Source organism: Spermophilus citellus (genome assembly GCF_964194105.1).
Source record: "Spermophilus citellus genome assembly, chromosome: 1".
NCBI classification, from domain to species: Eukaryota; Metazoa; Chordata; class Mammalia; order Rodentia; family Sciuridae; genus Spermophilus; species Spermophilus citellus.
In genome coordinates this window covers 27,720,375-27,741,102 of record NC_138182.1, presented here as the reverse complement: position 1 = coordinate 27,741,102, position 20,728 = coordinate 27,720,375, and the positions used below count along the sequence as shown (strand labels likewise).

The following is a 20,728-nucleotide window of genomic DNA, read 5'->3' as shown; positions in this document are numbered from 1 at the left end:
CCCCACTGGCCATGGTGAGGGCCCAGCAGCATGGGCCATGCACCTGAGCAGCCCTGCCCCAGGCTAATCTGACGGCCTCAGAATGAAGCCCCTACCCTGGTCTTGGCTCTCCTACCGCCATCCTCCCACAGTTAACAGAGGCTAGGCTTAAGACGCATATCCAACCAGGTCTACTCCCAACGGTCCTCTCTAGCAGGAAGCTTCAACCAGGGGTCACTCTAGCTGTAACAGTAACTGGAGGATGCCAGGAGCCAGAGACACCAAACATCTCACACCTCAAAGGGATGGTTCTCAAAATGCCAGTGGTGCCCCCTAAGAAGCCCTGAGTAAGGCCTGGCTCTCCAGGGTACACACAGTTCCTTGTGACCATGTCTCCATCTCCCTTCCCAGGCTGGCTTCCCACATGGCTGAATCCCAGCTGATACCCTCTCAGAATGGCAGGCCCTCACATTCCACACCTCTCACTTGGCTGTCCTACCTGCTGGCCTCCTCTCCCATCTCTGACCTCAACCTAACTGGAGCCTGATATGCAGGACTTGGCTCTCACAAGTCCCTTTTTATGCCCTATATCTCCTCTTTAGCTGCCCACTTCCCCTCCCAGCCATGATGGGGACCCCTCTTTTATGCACCCTTCCATCACAGCACTCCCACATTGCTGTAAGATTGCCTGCCGATGGGCCTGTCTCCTCTCTTGGACTTTATCTTCCTGATCTTCATCTTCCCAGTACTTTGCCCATAGTAAATCTGTAAATACTGAATGATGAGATATGCATAGATAAATTCTTCTACAGACTAGGCGAGTCCTTGAAGTGTAAACAAAATCCTAAATTTAGCAGAGACATCAGTTTGTTCCCCAGGACCAATCCTACCATCTTCCTATTAATGGTTAGACCCCCTGAGTTCTGGCTGGACCGAAGGCCACTGAACCAGACACTGCATTTCCATCCTTGGTATGCCTACCTGATTATGTTCGGGACAGTGGTACATAAGGAAAAGGGACATATATAACTTCAAGGTCCTCATACTTGTCCTCCACACATTGCAGGGTGGAAAAGGACAAGAAACTTGGAGCAAGAAACCTGGAGTAGAGCCTCCTACCCCAGCCTGACCACTGACTGGGCTGTTTGGGAGGGGAAGTAAATCTTCTACCTTCCTTAAGCCATTTTTATGTTGTCTATGTTAAAAAAGTCAAGGGAATTTTTTGCAATTTGTCTACCACATATTGGATACTTCCTTTGTCTAAAGTGCTGTGAAGAGATCCAAAGAAGTCTCTGTCTTCAGAGAACCTGTGACTTAATGCAATGTGTGTGCATGCGTGTGTGTGTGTGTATGTGTGTACACCTGTGTGCATGTGTGTGCCTGCGCATGACCAAAGGTATCTATGTTGTCTGGAAGAGAAGTGAAAAGGAAATCCTATTACAATAGAAAAGAAAGCAGCTCTGGGAAAGAAGAGATAATGAATTTCAGGATGCAATTCAATTAACATTCACCGAAAACTCAGGCTAAGTACACACACTGCGCTTGGTTCTGAGAAATCAAAAACTTAATAAGACACATTCTTTTCTCTGCTCTCAAATTTGTAGGAAAGACAAAATGGTAACAAGCAATAATACAAAGTGAAAAGTACACAATAGAATTTGTACAAGATACAGAAGTGGGACCACAGAAAAAGTGCTTTGCAAGGGAGGGTCAGGAAGGGACACAGAAAGGCCTCCTGGGGATATGGAGAAAGATAAGCTCAACTCCTACAGAGCCACAGAGGCACAACAGGGTGAGCAGAAGAAGTTTGAAATTGCTGGGAAGCAAAGCTCCAAGAATTGAGTGACAGGAGACAATGCTGGGATCCAGGGGCAGAAACATCAGTCAATAAGCTCTGGTATAATTATCCAGGCAAAGGGGAAGAAACACGGAAGGCTTCCTCCACTAGGCTGGATCTAATCCCTCTCAGCTGCCTGCCATCCTGCCTCAAAACTCCTGGAAAGGGCTGGGAATGAAGCTCAGTGGTAGATCATGTGTTTAGCATGCACGGGGCCCTGGGTTCAATCCCCTGTACCAAAAAACTAACAAAATAAAACACTGAGAGACACCAAGAAGCTCCAGCCAACACACATTTTTCATTCCTAAATAAAAATTTGTCATGTTCTGTTTCAATGAGAACCTTAACCACCCTCCCACAGGGTCTATGGTCAGTTTAAATCACCCAGCAATCTTGCACCTCTAGGCCCTACTTTTTGCGGAGCCTCCAAAGAAAGGTAGGCACATCCAGCCCCTAGAATAACCCTCCCAAGTCTCTTTTGTCCTAATGAGAAAAAAAAAAGAATTTCCTTTGCATAATTTTTTATATAATTTCTATTACTTCCCACAAAAAAGTACTCTCATGCCTTATCCTCACTGCAGACCAAGTCTCAGGAACATTGTTCTGCTCCAAGGTGCCCTGTAAACTAAGCTTCCCAGATGAGTAAAGATGAAAGGTAGGAGAGTCAATGATGTGTACTCATCTACACAAAAGAAGAAGAAAAATAAGAGTAGACAAATAGCAGAGAAAGTATGGGGTAAATTCAATCAACTAGATTTTGTTGGCAAAGAATGTTATTATCCACATTAATGGCAAAAGTTACTCCTGTGGGTTAAATAAATGGGGATGACACATAATCCACACACGAGTCTTTCTCTGCAAGATGGAAGGCATTTCTGGGAGTAGGGAACAGGCAGGCACACAGGAAAAAGGGTACCCTTAATTCATATATGAGTAAGTGATGCCTAACTGTGTACTGACCTGCCAATATTGTATAATTGTGGTCACATAATTTAGGTTAGTGGCCAAGGTCCAGTTAAGCTAAATCCAGTTCATGTTTGTCTGGACACAACGGAAGGACTATTCAGGATACTGTGCTCCTCTCTTTGCAGCAGCCTGTATTTGGCCATCCCCTAGTGCCTCCACCAGAACAGATGGAACTTAGCTAGTCAAGGTTGCTGTGTGTCTGCCCCTCTCATGAGATCAGGAAGACCCAGTTTAAAAAAAAAAATTAAAAGTTAATTTTCTGGACAAAGATGAACTTTAAACCTATGAGGCTCATCTAATCTCTGATTACCAAAAACAATAATCTGTCAAAAGTATGTAATTCTTTTCTCTCCCTGAGAAATTATAATGTTCCAAATGGGGCAACCTAGAGAGCTTGCTCTTGTAGGGATGCTGGGAGGTTTTTGAAGTTTATGTCAATCATTTAAAGACAAGATACAGTAAACTTTACTCTCAGCAATGTCTTTGTCTCAAATATTGTTAAGGATGCTTAACTCCATTGATATTTCTGACCCTTTATTTTCCAGCCCCCACCAAGAGAAGAAAGCAATCCGTCAAACATGCATGTCTCTTGTCAAAAAAGTTATTTCCTAAGAAAACCAAGAAATAGCATTTGAATACAGACAAATATACAGTCTTGAAGCACCATAGCAATCTGGTGCAAAGGCCCTGAAGGAAGTTTTTTTTTCACTTGGTTAAAGAAGAAAGCACATATACAGCAATACATGAATCCCCCTTTAACTATGATCTAAATTACTGGAGATCAACCACAATATTAAAATGTTATATGAAAAACTCCATTAAAAAAAAAACAATTCCTGAAGTTTTAAATTGTGCACCGTTTTGAGTAGTATGATGAAATCTTGGGTTGTCTTCCTGAGTCCTTCCTAGGACATAAATCATCGCTTTGTCCAGTGTATCCTTGCTTTATATGCTACCCACCCACGAGTCACAACAGTCAACTTAGTTATCAGACTGAATGCTGTAGAATTATAGTGTTTGTGTCCAAGTAACCCTTATTTTACTTATAACTATTAAGTGACTAGTGAGCAGGTACATATATAGCAAGGACACACTGAACAAAGAGATGGTTCATGTCCTGGGAAGGACTAAGCAAAAAAGCCCAAGATTTTATCATACTACTCAAAATAGTGCACAATTTAAAACAACAGTGGTGCTGACAATATTATTACAGTGCATTGCTGTAATCATTCTATTTTATTGTTAGTTTTTGTTGTTACTCTCTTACTGTGCCTAATTTACAAACTAAACTTCATCCTAAATATATATGTATAGGGAAAACATAGTATGTAATTTGGTACTATTTGCAGTTTCAGGCATCCACTGGGGGTCTTGGAACACATTCCCACAAATAAAAGGGGACTCCTGAACAATAAAGTAGATCTTCCTTTGTGTCAAACCTCACCATTATTCATAGCAACTTTAGATTCAGCTCATGTCTATTTTAAATGTCATTAAAATGTACCTGTATGTGTAGATTTTCCTCTCCATAATCCTTCTGGGATATTACATTATAAATCAAATCAAAGTTCAATTAATGACATCCAATTAAAAAACAGATTAAGAGGCTCACAGAGAGAGCACCACACTAAGATTAATGAAAATGTTATTTCAACATGAAAATTGCCTTTAGAACTTGTTACCAAAATTCTGAATATTAATTATCTCTATTTTAAGTCCTGCCTTTAAAGAGTCATTTCTTCTACTTTGTTTTATCAGACTTCATGGCAAAGCCATACAAAGCCCTACACAATTGTATAATTCTAGGTTAAATACATATATAAATATTATACACACACATGCACAATAACTTAGTATATGATGCTTTGAGCATTAGGAATTAAGGAGAGCATTTTCAACAACAAAGAGTCAATATAATAAGCCAAGTGAGTCAGATGAGTTACTCTCATCTAAATAAAACTGATTTTCTACAGATATGGTGTTTGGGAAAACATAAAATATATGAAGAAATACATAATTACGGACACTCCAAACCATCACCACATACCTGTGTAAGATTTGCAGCCTCTTTTAAGATGATCTTTTTCAATTGCTCTGCTTTCTTTGCATGAAAAGCATTACTTTGGCTCTGGATGACAAATACAATTTCTTTTAAGTCTAGAACCAAAAAAATAATAATAATTTTTTTCAGGTATTTTAAAACAATGTTTGAAATAAACTTGAAAATAAGTAAGGGGGGAAAAAAACCAGCATCGACTACAAAATAATCCTTCAGGCAATGAACTCTCAGCAGGGGAAATCTATTTATATAAAATTTCAGAGACAAACCTTTTAAACTGGTTTCCGAAATGAACTTCCTAGAAGTTAGCAAGTAAATAAGCTCACTGTACTAGACCAAGGCTGTGGTAACAAATGGAGAATGTGCTCCTGCATCTGTCAAAAAGAATGTGCCAAAGTTGGAAAGTGACTAGAATAACCACTTCCCTTGTGACTGAAAATCCCACAACCGCATACTCCCGCGCTGTGCTGCTATCGTCATGGGTTGAAGTTCTCACCCTCAGTACCCAGAATGTGACCTTATGGCATTGAATCTTTACGGAGGCAATCAAGTTAAATGAGGTCGTTAGTGTGGGCCCTAATCCAATAGGATCAGGGTCCTTATAAAAAGTGAAAATCTGGACACTGAGGTGACATGTGGAGAAAAGTGGTGTGAAAACATGTGGAGAAGATGACCATCCACAATCCAGGGAGAGAGGCCTGGGACAGACTCTTCCTCAGAGACCGCAGAGGAAACCAGCCCCATCAACACCTTGGTCTTGGACCTGCAGCCTCCAGAATTGGGAGATGATAAATATCTGATTAAGCCACCCATTCTGGGACACTTTATTATACAGTCTATGTTATCTTTCTGTTTCGGTGACAAGACACCTGAGATAATAAACTTATAGGAGGAAGGATTTATTTGGGCTCATAGTTTTGAAAACTTCAGCCCGTGACCACTGGCCCCCGTTGCTCTGGACCTCTGGTGGCGCAGTACATCATGACATCCAGGAAACAAAGAGAGACTATCCCCTTGAAGGATATGCCTCCAATAACCTACCTTCCTTCTCCACCTCTCAAAGGTCCTACCACCTCCCAGTGGCACCAGAGTCTGGGGACTAAGTCTAACACAGGGGCCTGTGGAAGATAGTTCATACCTAAAGTAGAACATAGCCCTAATGAACCACTACTATGCCATTTTGAGAATGTTCTGGAGCCCTTTACAGTGACACTTAACAGTGAATACATATGTCCCATGAGTTCACAAGTATTTGCAAATAAATGCCTCAATCATCCCTACCATACATCACAAGGAACTTATCCACATTAGAGGTTCTCCCCAGGAAGACGGCTGCAAAAAATGAACAACTGCAGGCGCTGGCCAAAGTGCCACACAAAAGCCTATGACCATACCCCGACAGCATTTGCCAGCCCGCGAGGGCCCACTTTAAGAGGGTCCAGTTTTTTATAATAGCAAGCAAAACCCTAGGATGTCATGCCCACCTAGCGGGGTCAATTCCCAGAGGTCCTGCCAATGGAGGCAGATGCTCAAGCCATATACTTAAGAAGCACATTGGGCTGCTGAGGTTCTGAATTCATAATACAGGAATAGATAGAAACAGCCATGGTGTTATCATCCTGCCACCAAACAAGGGTGTGGGCAGAAAGAAGATGTCACATATATTGTGACCTCCAGCCACATGTATAGCAGACCAATACAGGGACCTTCTTCCCACCACAAGCCTGTCTCCTTAACACCTCTGCTCAAGGACACTAATTTGTTGTTTTGTTTTGTTTTGTTTGTTTTGGACCATGGATTGAACCCAGGGATGCTTTGCCACCAAGCCACAATTCTGGCCCTTTTTTATGTTTTATTAGAGAGAGGGCCTCGCTGAGTTGCTTAAGACCTCATTAAGTTGCTGAGTCTGACTTTGAACTCACCATCCTCCTGCCTCAGCCTCCTACGTAGCTGGGATTACAGGGATGTGTGTCACCACCAGGCCCAATTTGATTTTAATTGTATTCCACTGTGTCTTTTTGTTCTTATGTTTGGTTCTATAGTTCCATTCATTTCTTCACTCACTCAAATATTCATACATCAGATAGCTCCGCAGTGAGCCACCTAGTTCCTAAAAATAATCTGAAATGTTCCTTGGTTAAAACTCAATAAAAAATTTAAAAGGGAATGCTGAACAACCTACTGAATATGACCTAATTCCTTCCCTTTAGGAGTTTAGGTAAACATAACCATTCCATCTACTTTAAATCGACTTCTTGGCTCTGTGCACCAAACACATGGATAAAGCTTAAAGGGGTGTTTTACATTTCAACTGAAATGTTATCTTCGATCCACTATATCTAAAACATTAATATAAGATGGCATATCAAAATAGAAGTGATAAAGATTTATTTTTATAAGAATGGAGCTTCAGGGGATAATTTTTTTCAATATTTAATAAGGTTGAAGATGCACATGACCCAGAAATTCCACTCCTATTAATCATCCTTGAAAATCTCTCATGTGTATACAAGGACATATAAAAAGAGTGTTCACAGTGGCATTGTATAAAAGGAAAAAAAAAAAAAAGAAAGCAACCCAAATATCCACTAACAAGATATATAACTCAGAATACTACATAGCAGTAAAAAGTAACTAGCACTCTGAGCATAAAGTAGCCACATGTAAAAATTAACTAGCATGATATGTATCAACCCATATACTGTGGTTGAATACCAAAAAGATAATCCTGGGGGGAAAAACCAAATTGCTTAAGAATAACTATATAAATCACAGTTTGCAAATATAGAACAAGAAATACACATAAAGTGGATCTATATTATATGTAGGCATTCATATCATTTAAAAGTATAAAAGATTATATGAGAATGATAAACACTGCATGAAGATAACGGTTAACAGGCTTTGGCTGTAGCAGTAGTGCTGTGTTTCTTAATCTAAGTGGAAGATACATGGATATTCAGTATCTCCGTATTTATGCCTTTTCATGTGTTCAAATTGTTTCATAATAAAATCTTCAAAAGAATAGAAGATCTGTCTGTCAAAAAGTTGACCCTACCTGCACCATGGTAACTGACTCTTGATGCTTCTACCAGCCCAGCAAATTTCTCATGGTTCTCACAAAGACCACAGTTCTTCCATGCAGGGAAGAGATCTTATAAGAACAAAAGCAAATTCTTCCCCTTTTCATATATCTGAGTCATGCCTGTGAATTTCTGCCATTTATTTTTTAACACAACTACTAAGAAACCACCCTCACCCCCCTTCCTTTTTATGTACTCCAATCTTGCATGCTACATGCATTTATTCAGCAACCATCTTCCAAGTGCCCACTAAGTGCAAGGCTCTGGAATGCACAGATGAATGAGCCCAGTCACAGCAATGAAATGTCTGAGCCTATAGCTCAGAAGTCAGGCTGTGATAACCAAACCAGGAGGTGGAAAGCCACAGCTAAGCCCAGGGTACAAGGGGAGCATGCATGGGAAGCAGGTGAGGCTGGGTCAAGAAACGATCCTGGAAAGAGAGATTTCCACCGTTCCCTTCAAAAGGTTGCAGTGTTCTGCTGTCTCACACACAGAGGGTAGCAGATCATAAGGGAATGAAGACAAGGGGTTATTACAGAGCTGGCAGCCTGCCTTACTTCTGTAGCATTCCTGAGTACCTACCCAGAGAATCTGGCAGGCCCTCTGAAAAAAGAATTAGAAGCACTGTGGGTGATAAAGTTAGAGAGAGAGTCAGACTTAGCCCCACCAGATCACGAAGGACTTATATGCTGTGCTATGAGGCTCGGAATGCAAATGAACTGCCTTCAAACTGGCTAGGGTCGTAGGAGCTAAGTGTGGCCGCAGGCAGCAGGGTCTGTCAATAGGAGGGAATGAGGCCACTATGTCCTGGGGACAGGCACAAAAAGAAGGAATAGCGGGAGAGAGAGCGGGAAAGGCTTGGAACAGAGAGTTGAATTTAGGACTCTGAAAATATTAACAGTTGGAACTGGCTAAGAAATAGGATGCATGTTGGAGAGTTATTTCAGGGCCAAGGCTAAAGAGGAAGGGGGCACCTGACATTCATGAATAACAGAAGATCACTAACATGCTCTTCAGCCCCAACCCACTCCAGGGAATAATCAGGCTGCTACAGCTTAGTGCTAAAAAACAGCTTACATGCTTAAATCCCAGAAGTTCTTTACATCAGCACCAAGAACTATTTTCTGATATACAACCTAGTCCCTCCCTCAACCAAATCACATTCTGGCCAAGTCCAGGTCCCAGAGTTCATCTGGGCAGCCGTTTTCTCTGTTGATGCCATTCAGCCGCCGGACTCTCAGGTTCCCACTGCCCACTGGACACAGCTGAATAAGACAATTGCACTATTTCCTTTGCATCTTGGTGGCACTTCTCTGAACTCACTGCAACTCGTCTTCAGCAAACACTGGCACAATCTGTGACAGACTGCCATCATTTCTCCTCCAACAATGTGCAATAAATGGGTTGCATGTTAAGTGCCTGACAATGACTATCAATGTGACAGGCTAGAAGAAGGGGAAGATAAAGATTTAGTCAAGGATTCAGAAAGGACCAAGGAGATACTACAGCTAACAGTGGGCTGCAGAGAAGATTCAGGAAAGGCAACAGGGCCAAGGGTAAAGTTAGAAAAGGATGCCTGGAAGAGAAACAACTTCATCTGTTGCTGAGCACCCATTGGAGAGGGGCCAAGCACTCAGAAATAACCCCGTAGAATGGATTTCATCATACTGGTGCTTTTCTGATGAGAAATCAATATAGTTTCTTCTGAAAAAGGTGACTAACAAGTAGCCTTATGATCTATAACTGAGGGGTAAACGTGCATACAGTTACACATACCCATACACAGGAAGAGCCACTCCAAGTGTGTCTTCCTTAGCAAGAGCAATTGCACACTAGTGAGTCGACTGATTAGGCAGTGAGCCAAAAGAGGAAGAATGACCAACTGGTGTGTGAAGGCTGTGACCTTCTCTGAGTACTATGAGCCCAGAGTTGTGGCACTCTGGCTTTTCTGATGACACCATGACTATGACAGTATTGCTTTTTAGTAGCCTCCTATTCCTATAGGTGCACAGGAAAACTTGGGAGAAAGAAGCCCCCTGGGTCTTTTTCAGATGAACTGATACCAAGTTGGGTATCACCATGACTTGCAATTTGCAGTTGTAAGATTGTCAATTTACTTGTCCAAGGTAACTTCCCCTGGGTAGTTTCAAGCTCATGTTGGGGACTCAGGTCTCTAAACACAAGCACTATGAGCAGCTCCCATGAAATAAACCTACAAATATCCAAACCACCAGTGGGGGCAGCAGAGAGAAATCTCCTCGTGGGAAGGAGCAGCTGAACCAAAGGGGGTGTTGTAACAGAAGAAAAAACAATGAACAGACATGGCCCCTTAAATGCAGCTACTCTCAGAGCCCACAGACCCTGAACCTTGCCCCCACAGGCCCCAGATGCACCTCCCCTTCCATGTACAGGGGTGGGGAGGTAGCTTCCTGTTCTTCTGCATCCTCAGAATCCAGGCTCAGGAAGGAAAGGCCTAGAAAGGAGAGCGTTCCCTCTCCCTGTTATCCAAAGTTTGTCTTCCGGGTCTCTATGGCCTACCCTGGGATGAAGGACAAGGACAAAATTCACATGCCTGGAGGTCAGGCCCACTCCAACTTCCAGAGGTGCAGCCTTGCCCTCTGTCCGCACACAAGATGACATTAACAGGTGACTAACTCATGGTCGCATCCCTAAGGATGATTACAACATGCTGGGGTGGGAAGTACCAACAACGGTGTAGATGGGCTGTGACAGATGGGCAGTGTGTCACAAAGGAGGGAGGAGCAGCTTTCGGGCCAGAGTCCCCCAGATGAGTCTGAGGATGTGACTGAACTGACCCTAAAGGGCACACAGCCATCCACTGGTCAAGGACGGAGCCCGGCTCTAGAAGAACACAGCATGAGCAAAGGCCACAGCTGGTCCTCTTTTCCTACTAAGTACGAGTCTCTGCTATGGTGTGGATATCTTTTGAATGTGTCCCTCAAAGGCTCATGATCTGGAGGCTTGGTCCCCAGAGTGGCAGGGCTGTGAAGTGGTGAGATCTTTCAGAGGTGGAGCCTAATGGGAGGTGGTTAGGTCATTGGGGTGCTGCCCTCAGAAGAGATCAATGTAGCTCTCCTGAGGGCCCAGTTAATTCCTCTGAGAATGAGCTGCTGTAAAAGAACGAGCCCGACTCCTGAATCTCTCTGGCTTTCTGTCTTGCCATGTGACATTTGCCTCTCCCACTCATCCCTGCCATGATGCCATCTGCCATGATCTGATGCAGCCAACAGGGGGGCCCTCACCAGAGTCAAAACAAACGGAACCTCATGTACTTGGACTTTCGGCCTCCAGAACTATGAACTAAATAAAAATTTTTTCTCCATAAATACTCATCCTCAGGTATTTGTTATAGCAACAGAAAATGAACTAACACAGCCCCTAATAACAGAGACTATGTCTTGTCCTGCTCTGCACCCCCCACAGCACCCACCAGGCATGATGCTGTACCCTCATGAAAGCTCAGTGAGTGATGGCTGAGGGAATTAAATCTAACACTTTGTTACCTCTAACACCTATCATATGCCAATATTGCCAGTCTGAAAAGTGTTCTCCCCACCTCTGCATAATAGGAAAGAGTATTTGAACAACAAAATTTATCCCATAAATAAAAACATAAAAATATACTTTATGAAATACAATGTACAAAAAATTTGCCTAAATCCATACACTCTTAGGTTAAAAAAAAAATCACTTACCTATGCCATTTTTTCTTGATATCCCACTTTTCTTCAAATCCTATGTTTAAAATGAAAGAGAAAATGATAAATCTCATCAAATAACAAGAGCTAGCAATCTATGGATAAATATGTATGGTACATATTAACACTTAGGGGGAAGACTTGAAGACAGAAGCTTGGAAACACTTTCCTAAAGAAAGAAGACCACAACATAAGGTGGGAAAGCAGCAACAGAGTACTTCCGCCTCACCCAGAAGCGCTGAATCAGAACTGTGCTTCTCTTACATGATCCTGGGCAAATCGCTTAATTGAGCTGAAGCTCTTTCCTCCTGTGTAGGATGATGTTCTTTGAAAGTTAATTTTAGAAACCTTGTCAACTCTAAAGCATCACAACCCGATTAGAGACAGTCCCCTTACTGGCAGGGTATTCCTCATGAAAAAGTGCTCTTTGGGAATTTGGACCTACTGTCACCAGGAAGGTTCCCACCACATTCTCTGCTTCCTGCAGGCCCTAGGGGCCTGCACAGGGCAGCAGAGGAGGACAGCTGATGGTAGTGGCTATGGCTTGAATATGCTCCCCCAAAAGCACATGTTGAAAACTTCATCCTCAGTGCAACAGTGTTGAGAGATGGAACCCTTAACAGGTGATTAGGGCTCAGCCCTCACAAATGGGTTCATGTCATTAAGAGTGAGTTGTTATAAATCCTGGTTCAGTCCTCTGCTCTCACACATGCTCTCTTGCCCTTCTGCCTTCCACCATGGGATGACTCTAGCAAAAAAAAAGCCCTCACTGGATGCCCCCACCTTGGACTCCAAAGCCTCCAGAACTCTAAGAAATAAACCTTAGTTCTTTAGTTCTTTACAAATGACCAGTCTCAGGTATTTTGTTAAGATAGTACCACACACAGTCACAAGTATAAAAGAGGAACTTCGGAGCTGGCAATCTCCAGACACAGAAATCTGGATGCTGCCACGGACATACCTGGTTCTGACCCTATGTGATTCAAGAAGGAACTCTCAAGAGATTCTTTGACAAAGTACAAGGAATCTCCTCCATAGACTGAATAGGCGTTTTCTTCTTAATTGCCCTTTCCAATCTCAACAGCCACATGCTGTAATTACCTGGATGGTGGCAAATATCCCTCAATTTCCTTCACACACTGCACTAAGGATTGATTGTGAGCCTCTACCATCAAAACCGGGAGCAGCTTAAAAGCCAAGATACAGCCACAAAGCAATGTGTCCTTTAAGAATGCCAAAGAGGCAGGGACAATAGGCAGGGAGGAGGGAGAGCTAAACGCAGGGGAATGACAACTGCACATGGCATTTTACAAAATTATTATCTTTGTCTCAAGACTAGAAATGCCACTGAGCCAGGGAAGAATTCACGGTTAGGTGCTGATTTGTTAGATCTCAGGATCTAATGTCACTTACTCCTGATAAAAGAGGCTTTTGGGAAAACCCACTTAAAAAGCCCAGAGAGTTTAACCTACATCTCTAAATGTAGGGAGCCAAAGCCAGGTTAGTTCTTAAGTTAGTGATAATAGACTCCCTGCACTAAATCCCCTAAATGCCACACCTGATCAGAACCGCCTGCTGTGGGGGCTGGGGGCGCTGACCTTGGCTCCAGGGCATCACTGCTTCCCACCATTAACCTTAGGCTTACCCTTGAACCAAAGCTGCCTGTTCCTTGCAAGGCCACCAACTTGGCTGCCAGATAAGGCTCACAGAAAGGTCCAATGTTACCATCTAGAAAGAGCACTGGAGCTGATTAAATCCAGCACAGCCCTTTCACCAACAAGACAATCCTTTATCATAAGGAAGACAAAGGAATTTTCCAGGGCCCAAGTCACTAGCCACAAAACCCGGATGAAAGTCAAGCCCTCTGTAATGCCCCTTCCTCACACCACCATGCACGCACAGCCTTGCCCAGAGGCGTCCTTTAGATATGAACATATTTTAAGAGTAAGCTAAAACTAACATCTACAACAGAAGTCACCTTTAACAACACATTGAAAGACAAAAAAAAAAAAAATAGCAGAACGAAGTGCTTCCAGACCAACTTCAACAAACTGGGACACCAGCTGAACTTTCCACCAGATAGCTTTTTGAAACCTAAGAACAGGAACCCAAATTATGTATCTCTAGTTGTTATTAAGCACTGTAGCTCAGATGGGCTGACACAATAGCTAGGAAATGATTAGCTATTTCAAATGACTCAATCTGTAAACTGTTAAAATAAAACACCCGAGAAACGGTTGCTGAATTAGGTGAACTGAAATGGAACCAGAATGGTCTTGAGTCATCTCCCCTTTGAGATAGAAAATGAGAGTAAATGAACAAACTGACAGAACATTTAAAATTCTGTCTTCAGCGCCCCTCGTGAATAGTCTTAGCTCTTTCTAAGAAGAAAGAAACACATGGTTTATTTTATTATCTCTGCTGCCACATTTCTTATACTGACTATCAATATTAATCAGAATGTGCTCACAGTCAAGGTTGTATAAGTCAACTGAATTACCATTCATATAGGAAAGACATTGGTTATTAATGCATTTACTCTGCCAACAGCTCCCACCCTAGCCAGGAACAGACACCCGTGTCACTCTTTTACATGGGTTTGATGTTTTTAAGCCACAACAGATTTGAACACATGCAATCTAAATATGCAATGCTTAATTTGAAACTTCTTCACAAAAACAAAGTATAACATGCTCAAAATATTTGGTATGTAATTTTTGATGAAGAAAGAGAAATAAAATGCCATCTTCCAACTCTGTCCTCACCACCCCCCTCTAGATTTCAAGTACATTATTCCAGATGTGTTCTCATTATTGTAACCAGTTGTAAGCTGGTCCTGTTCTCTAAATCTGCCTCCACCAATTACTGGGTCAAGCCTCAGTTTCTCATCTGGCTCCAATTCTTGTCACCATCATCATCTATTTCATATGACTTCAGCTGCTACCACAAAAAGAAATTTAACTAGTGAAAGTAATCAGGTCTTTTACTTTGTTGCTTTGACTTGCCTAGGCAGAAGAGATTATTTAAGCAACCCCTTGAAAGGTTGCATAAGACATTTCTTACTATTAGGTAAACCATTAGGACTGGTACTATTCTGAGTTACACACACACACACACACACACACACACACACACACACCCCTTCATAACATCCCTTTGAAGTAGATCCTCTTACCCCATCTTAGAGATGAGCAAGCTGAGAAACAGGGAGTCTAAGTCCCACAATGTGATGGAGAATAGATGAACTGTGGCACTTTGCCTCCAGCGTACACAATTAACCTCACACCACACAGGATGCAAAGACACCTGCCACCACAGGCTACAACAGTACAGTCTGAAGGCAGGTGGACAGTCACAACTGAGGCAGCACCTACAGCCTGGAGTGGGCAGGCTTCCCTGAAACTGTCCATAGGTCAGAATCCAAGGTGGTTCAGGCATTAGGAACCTGACAGAGGAGAGAGCCCAGAGGTCGGACCACAAATGTACCTGAGGTCACCGGCAGCTCTCAGGATTTTGATAGGGAGCCAAACTCAATACCAACAGTGAGTGTACATATTGCTTGGGGGCAGAAACCCAGCCCAACTAAGATAGCCTGCATGGGACAAAAAGTCTAACATGGGGCCTTTGACTAAGGCAAGCATGAGGTGAGGTGAACTGGAGGCAGCTGCCTTGGGCCACAGTGGCGGGAAAGACCTCCATCAGTACTGCTTGGGTGACAAATTAATGACAACAAAATTCAAGTGGTCAATATTCAGAGCCTTAAATTTTATCTCCAGGTTCAACTACAGATTTTGAACAACATTGTACAAACTAATTTTTCTCCATCTACCAGTTTCAGGTGTATTGATTATAGCATAGACATGTTATCATAGTCTCTGCTCATGGGAATAACAGCTATTTTGGCTGGGAAGCCCATGCACAGGTGCAATTAATGACATCTTTCAAGTGCATCAATACCTTTGAACGAAAGATGACATTCAAATATAGGGCTTGTTTATCTTTATTTATATTTACATATATACTTAAAGCAATATATCCATATATAATATTTGAAAAAATACCTTAAACTTATATTTAAAAGACTGCACTATAATTTCTAAATTTATTAAACAAAACTTTAATTCCCTATTAATAGTCATTAGGTAGCACTTTACCATATTTCCCCACATAATCGTCACCACTGCATAACCATACCACTCCTGTTTTTTAATCAAAAAATTGGTTTATACCCTTTCACCATATAATCATTGCATGGTCTACTTCTGTTCCTCACCCACTTAAAAGGTGAACAGAGCAGAGATGTATTCACCAGTGGCACATGGATGCGCATTTGTCTTCTCACCCACTGCCTAGAATGCTCAGCACAAGCACATCATCAGATCATTAGAAAAAGGCCACTTGCATGGCTTTAGAGTGTTGCAGTACTAACAGTACAGAGGTCTAATATAAGATAAGAAAATAGTGGTGCAAATCTTCAGACACGGAAGATTAAATTTTCGAAGTCCACGATTTGTAACACTATACTAAAGTTTCTCAAGTGCAATATTTCAGCTACAATGTACTAATCAATAACAACTAATGTGTTAACTTTTTTTCAGACCAGAAAAATGTTCACTAAACTATCATAAAAAAATTATATGCATGGATTTGGACTATGCGATTTTGTTATTATTTATCCATAAGTATTCCGTGCATCCTAATCTTATACAAAGGGGAGTTTTGTGATAAATTATTTTTAAGTAACACCAGCATATTTAAAAAAAAGAAAGAAAGAAAAGCTTCACATAATGGTCACAACTCACTTTTTTATAAAAAAATAAATTGTTATAAAATCTGCAATGATTATATGGCAAATTATAGTAAATTTGTCATTAAATAACCTCACAATTGCCAAATACGTATTAGAATGCGCAGGACTATATAACATAAAATAATAAAGGGTGAAAAATTCAAGGATTCAGAAACTTTTAACTTCATTTCTTAATAATCATGTGACCTTCATAAAAATCACTTAACTTCTCTAAGGCTTTATTTTCTCTGTTATATCTGGAAATATTTACTTTGCAATAACAGAATCATTGAGAATATCAAATTAAATGAAATGTGTAAAGATGCTTTATTAGCCATAAAGAGTTCTAAAATCATAAGACATCAGTGTTATCAGTTCCCCTGTGGCAGAACCTCACAGTATAGTTAGACGAGATAATACTCTTGATAAAACACATTTATACAAATTGTGGGGTAAGTCAGACTCAACAAAACCATAATTAATATGACAAAAACAAATTGTTTTGAAATACTGTTTCAATGGAAATACTGCTTCTTCTCTTTCTCGTGTGCTAAATTGGTCCCTTGCAAAGTGCAAATGGTAAACATTTAGATGAGGTTCTTGAACACAACCAATGATCAAAGCAAAGCAGCTATGAGATTTGTTGCCCCCTCTCTGCTGGTTCTCCAGTCTGGTTTTTGATTCTGAGCATGCAAAGATTATGGCAGCTTGGTTGCCTTTGGGGGTCTAAAACCCAGCATCCCCTCCCACCTTCAAGGTAACAGAAATCAGGCTCTTGACAATCTAATGTACTAATGTACTAATCAATAACAACTAAAGTGCTAACTTTTTTTTTTTCAGACCAGAAAAATGTTCACTGAACTATCATGAAGAAATGATAGGCATGGATTTGGACTAAGTGACAAAGCCAAATCCTTTCACAGACTGAAAAATACTAAGTGTAATGTTAGGATAGAGTAAGACTGGAGAAAACTGGTGCTCAAGCAAGACTTCTAAAACGTCTACTGCCATGCCAAATACCTTTGATCCTAAAATGATTTCAAAACCTAATGGATCTACTATGACTATGAAATTATTTTTTTTAAGCAAGTCTACCTGTAGGCTGCTGTTAGGGTTTCAAATCTATGTGAGTCAACACTACATTAATTTGTACAACAAAAGAAACACATCAACTACTGAAGGACAAAATCTTTACAGTTCCCATTAAATATAAAAGAGTCTCTGAGATGAGGGGCAGACAACATTAGAATCAGTACCTTGACCTCTTTCTTTACATCTTCTGACATCGAAGCAAAAGCTGAAAAAAAAGAGAGAAAAAAAGGAATATTTTAAAATTAAAATAGCAATCTAGGTTTGCTCTCACATTCAATAGTTTTGTTTATAATGAGGGGAAAAAAAGAGACTTTCACAAGATACATTTTGCTCATTTTTAAGCAGCTGCATATCAGCAAAGTAGTATTGTTTGCTTTTTTCATCTCAGACCTAGAATTATTCATTGATGTGAAGTCAACCTGCTTGCACTACCAAGTAAAAGAAATATGACATCAAAGAAATTAAAATCTGTGTATGCCATTTGTGTTCATAAACCACACATACACACACACAAACACACACAATATGTATACAAAATATTTCTTAGAAACCTTGATTCTGGTGACTTCACAAGCAAAGGAAAATTCCTGAGAATCCAGGGGGAAGTACAAATTCCCACCCTTGCCACCACTACCAGAGCCTGGCAGGCAACCGAACTAATTTTGGAGTTTTTTGTTTTGTTTTTTTGGTGGTGGTAGTGGTGGTGGTGGTGGGGTGCTGCAGGGTTAGAAGTGTAACACAGATACCGCTGTTAGTGGGCAAGGAGAGTGTAGAGAACCCACTAAAGCCACAGGGCAGGAGTAAGGAGAATTAAAATCACTCCCCATTCAGAATGATTTAATGTTTTGAGTCAGAGCCCATAAATAGACAAAGATCTCCCGAGAGACACACTTGGGCTCTGCATTAAAAATATAAAGCAAAATGATAATCCAAACAGTCAAGAAGGTTAATGAACAAAAAAATAATACCTTCATTGTACAGTGCACTTTTCCTAAAGAGCCCAGCGGCAAGCATTGCAAAGCCTTAGCTTTCTCCAGTCAGCATTCCCAGGGAGAATGGGCAATGCCAAGGTGCAGGAATGCACTTAAAGAATCAGAGCAGCGATACCATGGAGCAGTGATGTAGTCCAAGAAGTGTCAGAGGTAGAGCACCCTGAGGGCAGGGAGACCCCACTCAGAGGGGAGAGACAACTGCACCCATTTGGGTCCCTTCCACCTAATACCTCCTTGCCCCCAGACATCCATTGCCTCAAATTCCCCATTAACATTTGCGCAAAGGAAATAATCTAAAACATACTCACACTAAAGAGCAAATGAATAACATGGTTTAATCGTTTCCAGTTCCAGAATGACATTTCAAAAGGCAGGGCAAAATTGAAATGCAAGCCAAATGAACCTCTGCATGTGGAATTTAGATACGAGCAGATAGAACAGGAGGCCTCTCTGAGACCTCCTCGTCTAAAACAATAAATCCCCAACTCCACACCCTCCTCATCCCCTCACCCTTTTCATCAGAGAATTATCACATGTCTTTTCGATTTATACATCAGTTTACTTATCCAGAAATAGTTTTATGGACTATTTGCCCCATACACCAAGAGCATAGCTAGAACATAGAAGCAGCTCAATAATTTTGAATGAAAGAATGTAAGTCTTCATTATAGTCCTGGGTTCATATCACTCAAGGGCTGCCTACTCCTAAAACAGTAGCACCTAATCAGTAGAAGGAAGGAGTTTTGTGGTCCACCCCCAAACCCTGTGCTTATTTTTTACCAGGGTCTGATCCATGCTCTCACTGATGCATGCTCACAGGTACGTGCACACACAGAGGAAAAGCAAAATCCAAATATTTATCCATCAAGGTCTAAGAACAGAGGCAAGATGTAACCCCAAATGCCATTTAAATTCTGTTTCAGCATACTTAATATTTTTGTTTTGTTTTATTCCATTTGCATTTAGTGTACTCTGCACACTTAAATCCCCTAAGAAGATATTGAAATAGAATTATTTAAGAAACATCAGGAGCTAGGGGCATAGCTCAGCGATAGAGCATGTGCTTCCTTTGTGCAAGGCCCTGGGATGGATCCCAGGCACCAAAAATGAAAAAATAAATGAGAAGCATCTTCCAGGGAGGTTACAACTAAGGTTGTTGTAACCTTAGTGCCACAGAATTTCGGAAAACAGAACATTCTGAGAATTGTAAAAATTTGAATTAGTATGACCAGACTAATACATGACTATAATTCAAAAACTATGTCTTCCTCACCCCAACCCACTCCTACTCCAAACATGGACAAAGATCTAGGGGTTAGAATTTCCTCTTTAAGGAAGTAAAATTGCTTTCTTAATTTAACAGCTTTGGAGACATCATCTAATAACCAGCGTTGACTTTCACCTGACTTCTTTGCAAGGTCAGACAAGGAAGCACGTGTCCACAAGAAAGCCACTGGCCCTCAGAATGTAGAGCCAGGTGAGGAAAAGATGCCTCTTAAGTACTGAAAATTACTCACACGTCGCCTTTCATAAGTAAGCAGCAAATATCATTTGACAAGGAAATGTTTAAAGTGGGAATTACCCAGAGGAAAGATACTGCTAATAAATCAAGCGAGTTCCAGCAATCCTGTTTGTTGAAATCAAGACACCACTCCTTCATTCAGGCAAGGTTTAACTGAGCTAATGTTAAACTAGATTCTAGTTCCATCCAAAATACACAGATGTAGAGTTTAAAAATCCTTAAAAAAAAAAAAATTCTCCCTATCATTCTGATGTGAAATTACAAACTCCCTTTTCTCATGATAGATACAAATTATATAATATTTAAAGCAATGGCATAAGAAATCCATCAGTGCTTTCCTAAGAACCCATCATACGGCAAGACAATCCTTGTTAGAAGAATATTTTTTTTAAATATGTATTTTTAAAATGCCAGTTGGTTTTATTGTTACATTTACAAAATCTCCATCAAACAAAAGAAATCATCAGGGACCTAAATGTATTCTGAAGGTACAGAATAGGCTCTGCCACTAATAAATCTAATGTTAAAATAATGAATCATTTGCAGAATTCCTACCAACAACATCCCGGTTTCATGGAAATGAAGTAGAAATGGTGCAAATAAATGAGGAAAATGAGAAACAAAATTGCAAGGAAGAACTTATTCCTTTTCCTTTCCACAACTCTAACACGATTTATTCAATTTTGTATT

General features: G+C 41.0%; 1 protein-coding gene across 1 annotated transcript in view; it reads right to left on the bottom strand.

The window, feature by feature from the left end:
* Positions 1–20,728, bottom strand: part of B3GLCT (beta 3-glucosyltransferase) — a 110,048-nt gene that overhangs the window by 71,816 nt on the left and 17,504 nt on the right. The window contains exons 2-4 of the mRNA XM_081280432.1: positions 17,689–17,729; positions 11,641–11,680; positions 4,830–4,939 (exon numbers count right to left, since the gene is read on the bottom strand). Coding sequence (XP_081136558.1) covers positions 4,830–4,939; positions 11,641–11,680; positions 17,689–17,729 — 191 coding nt within the window. The remainder of the gene's footprint in view (positions 1–4,829; positions 4,940–11,640; positions 11,681–17,688; positions 17,730–20,728) is intronic.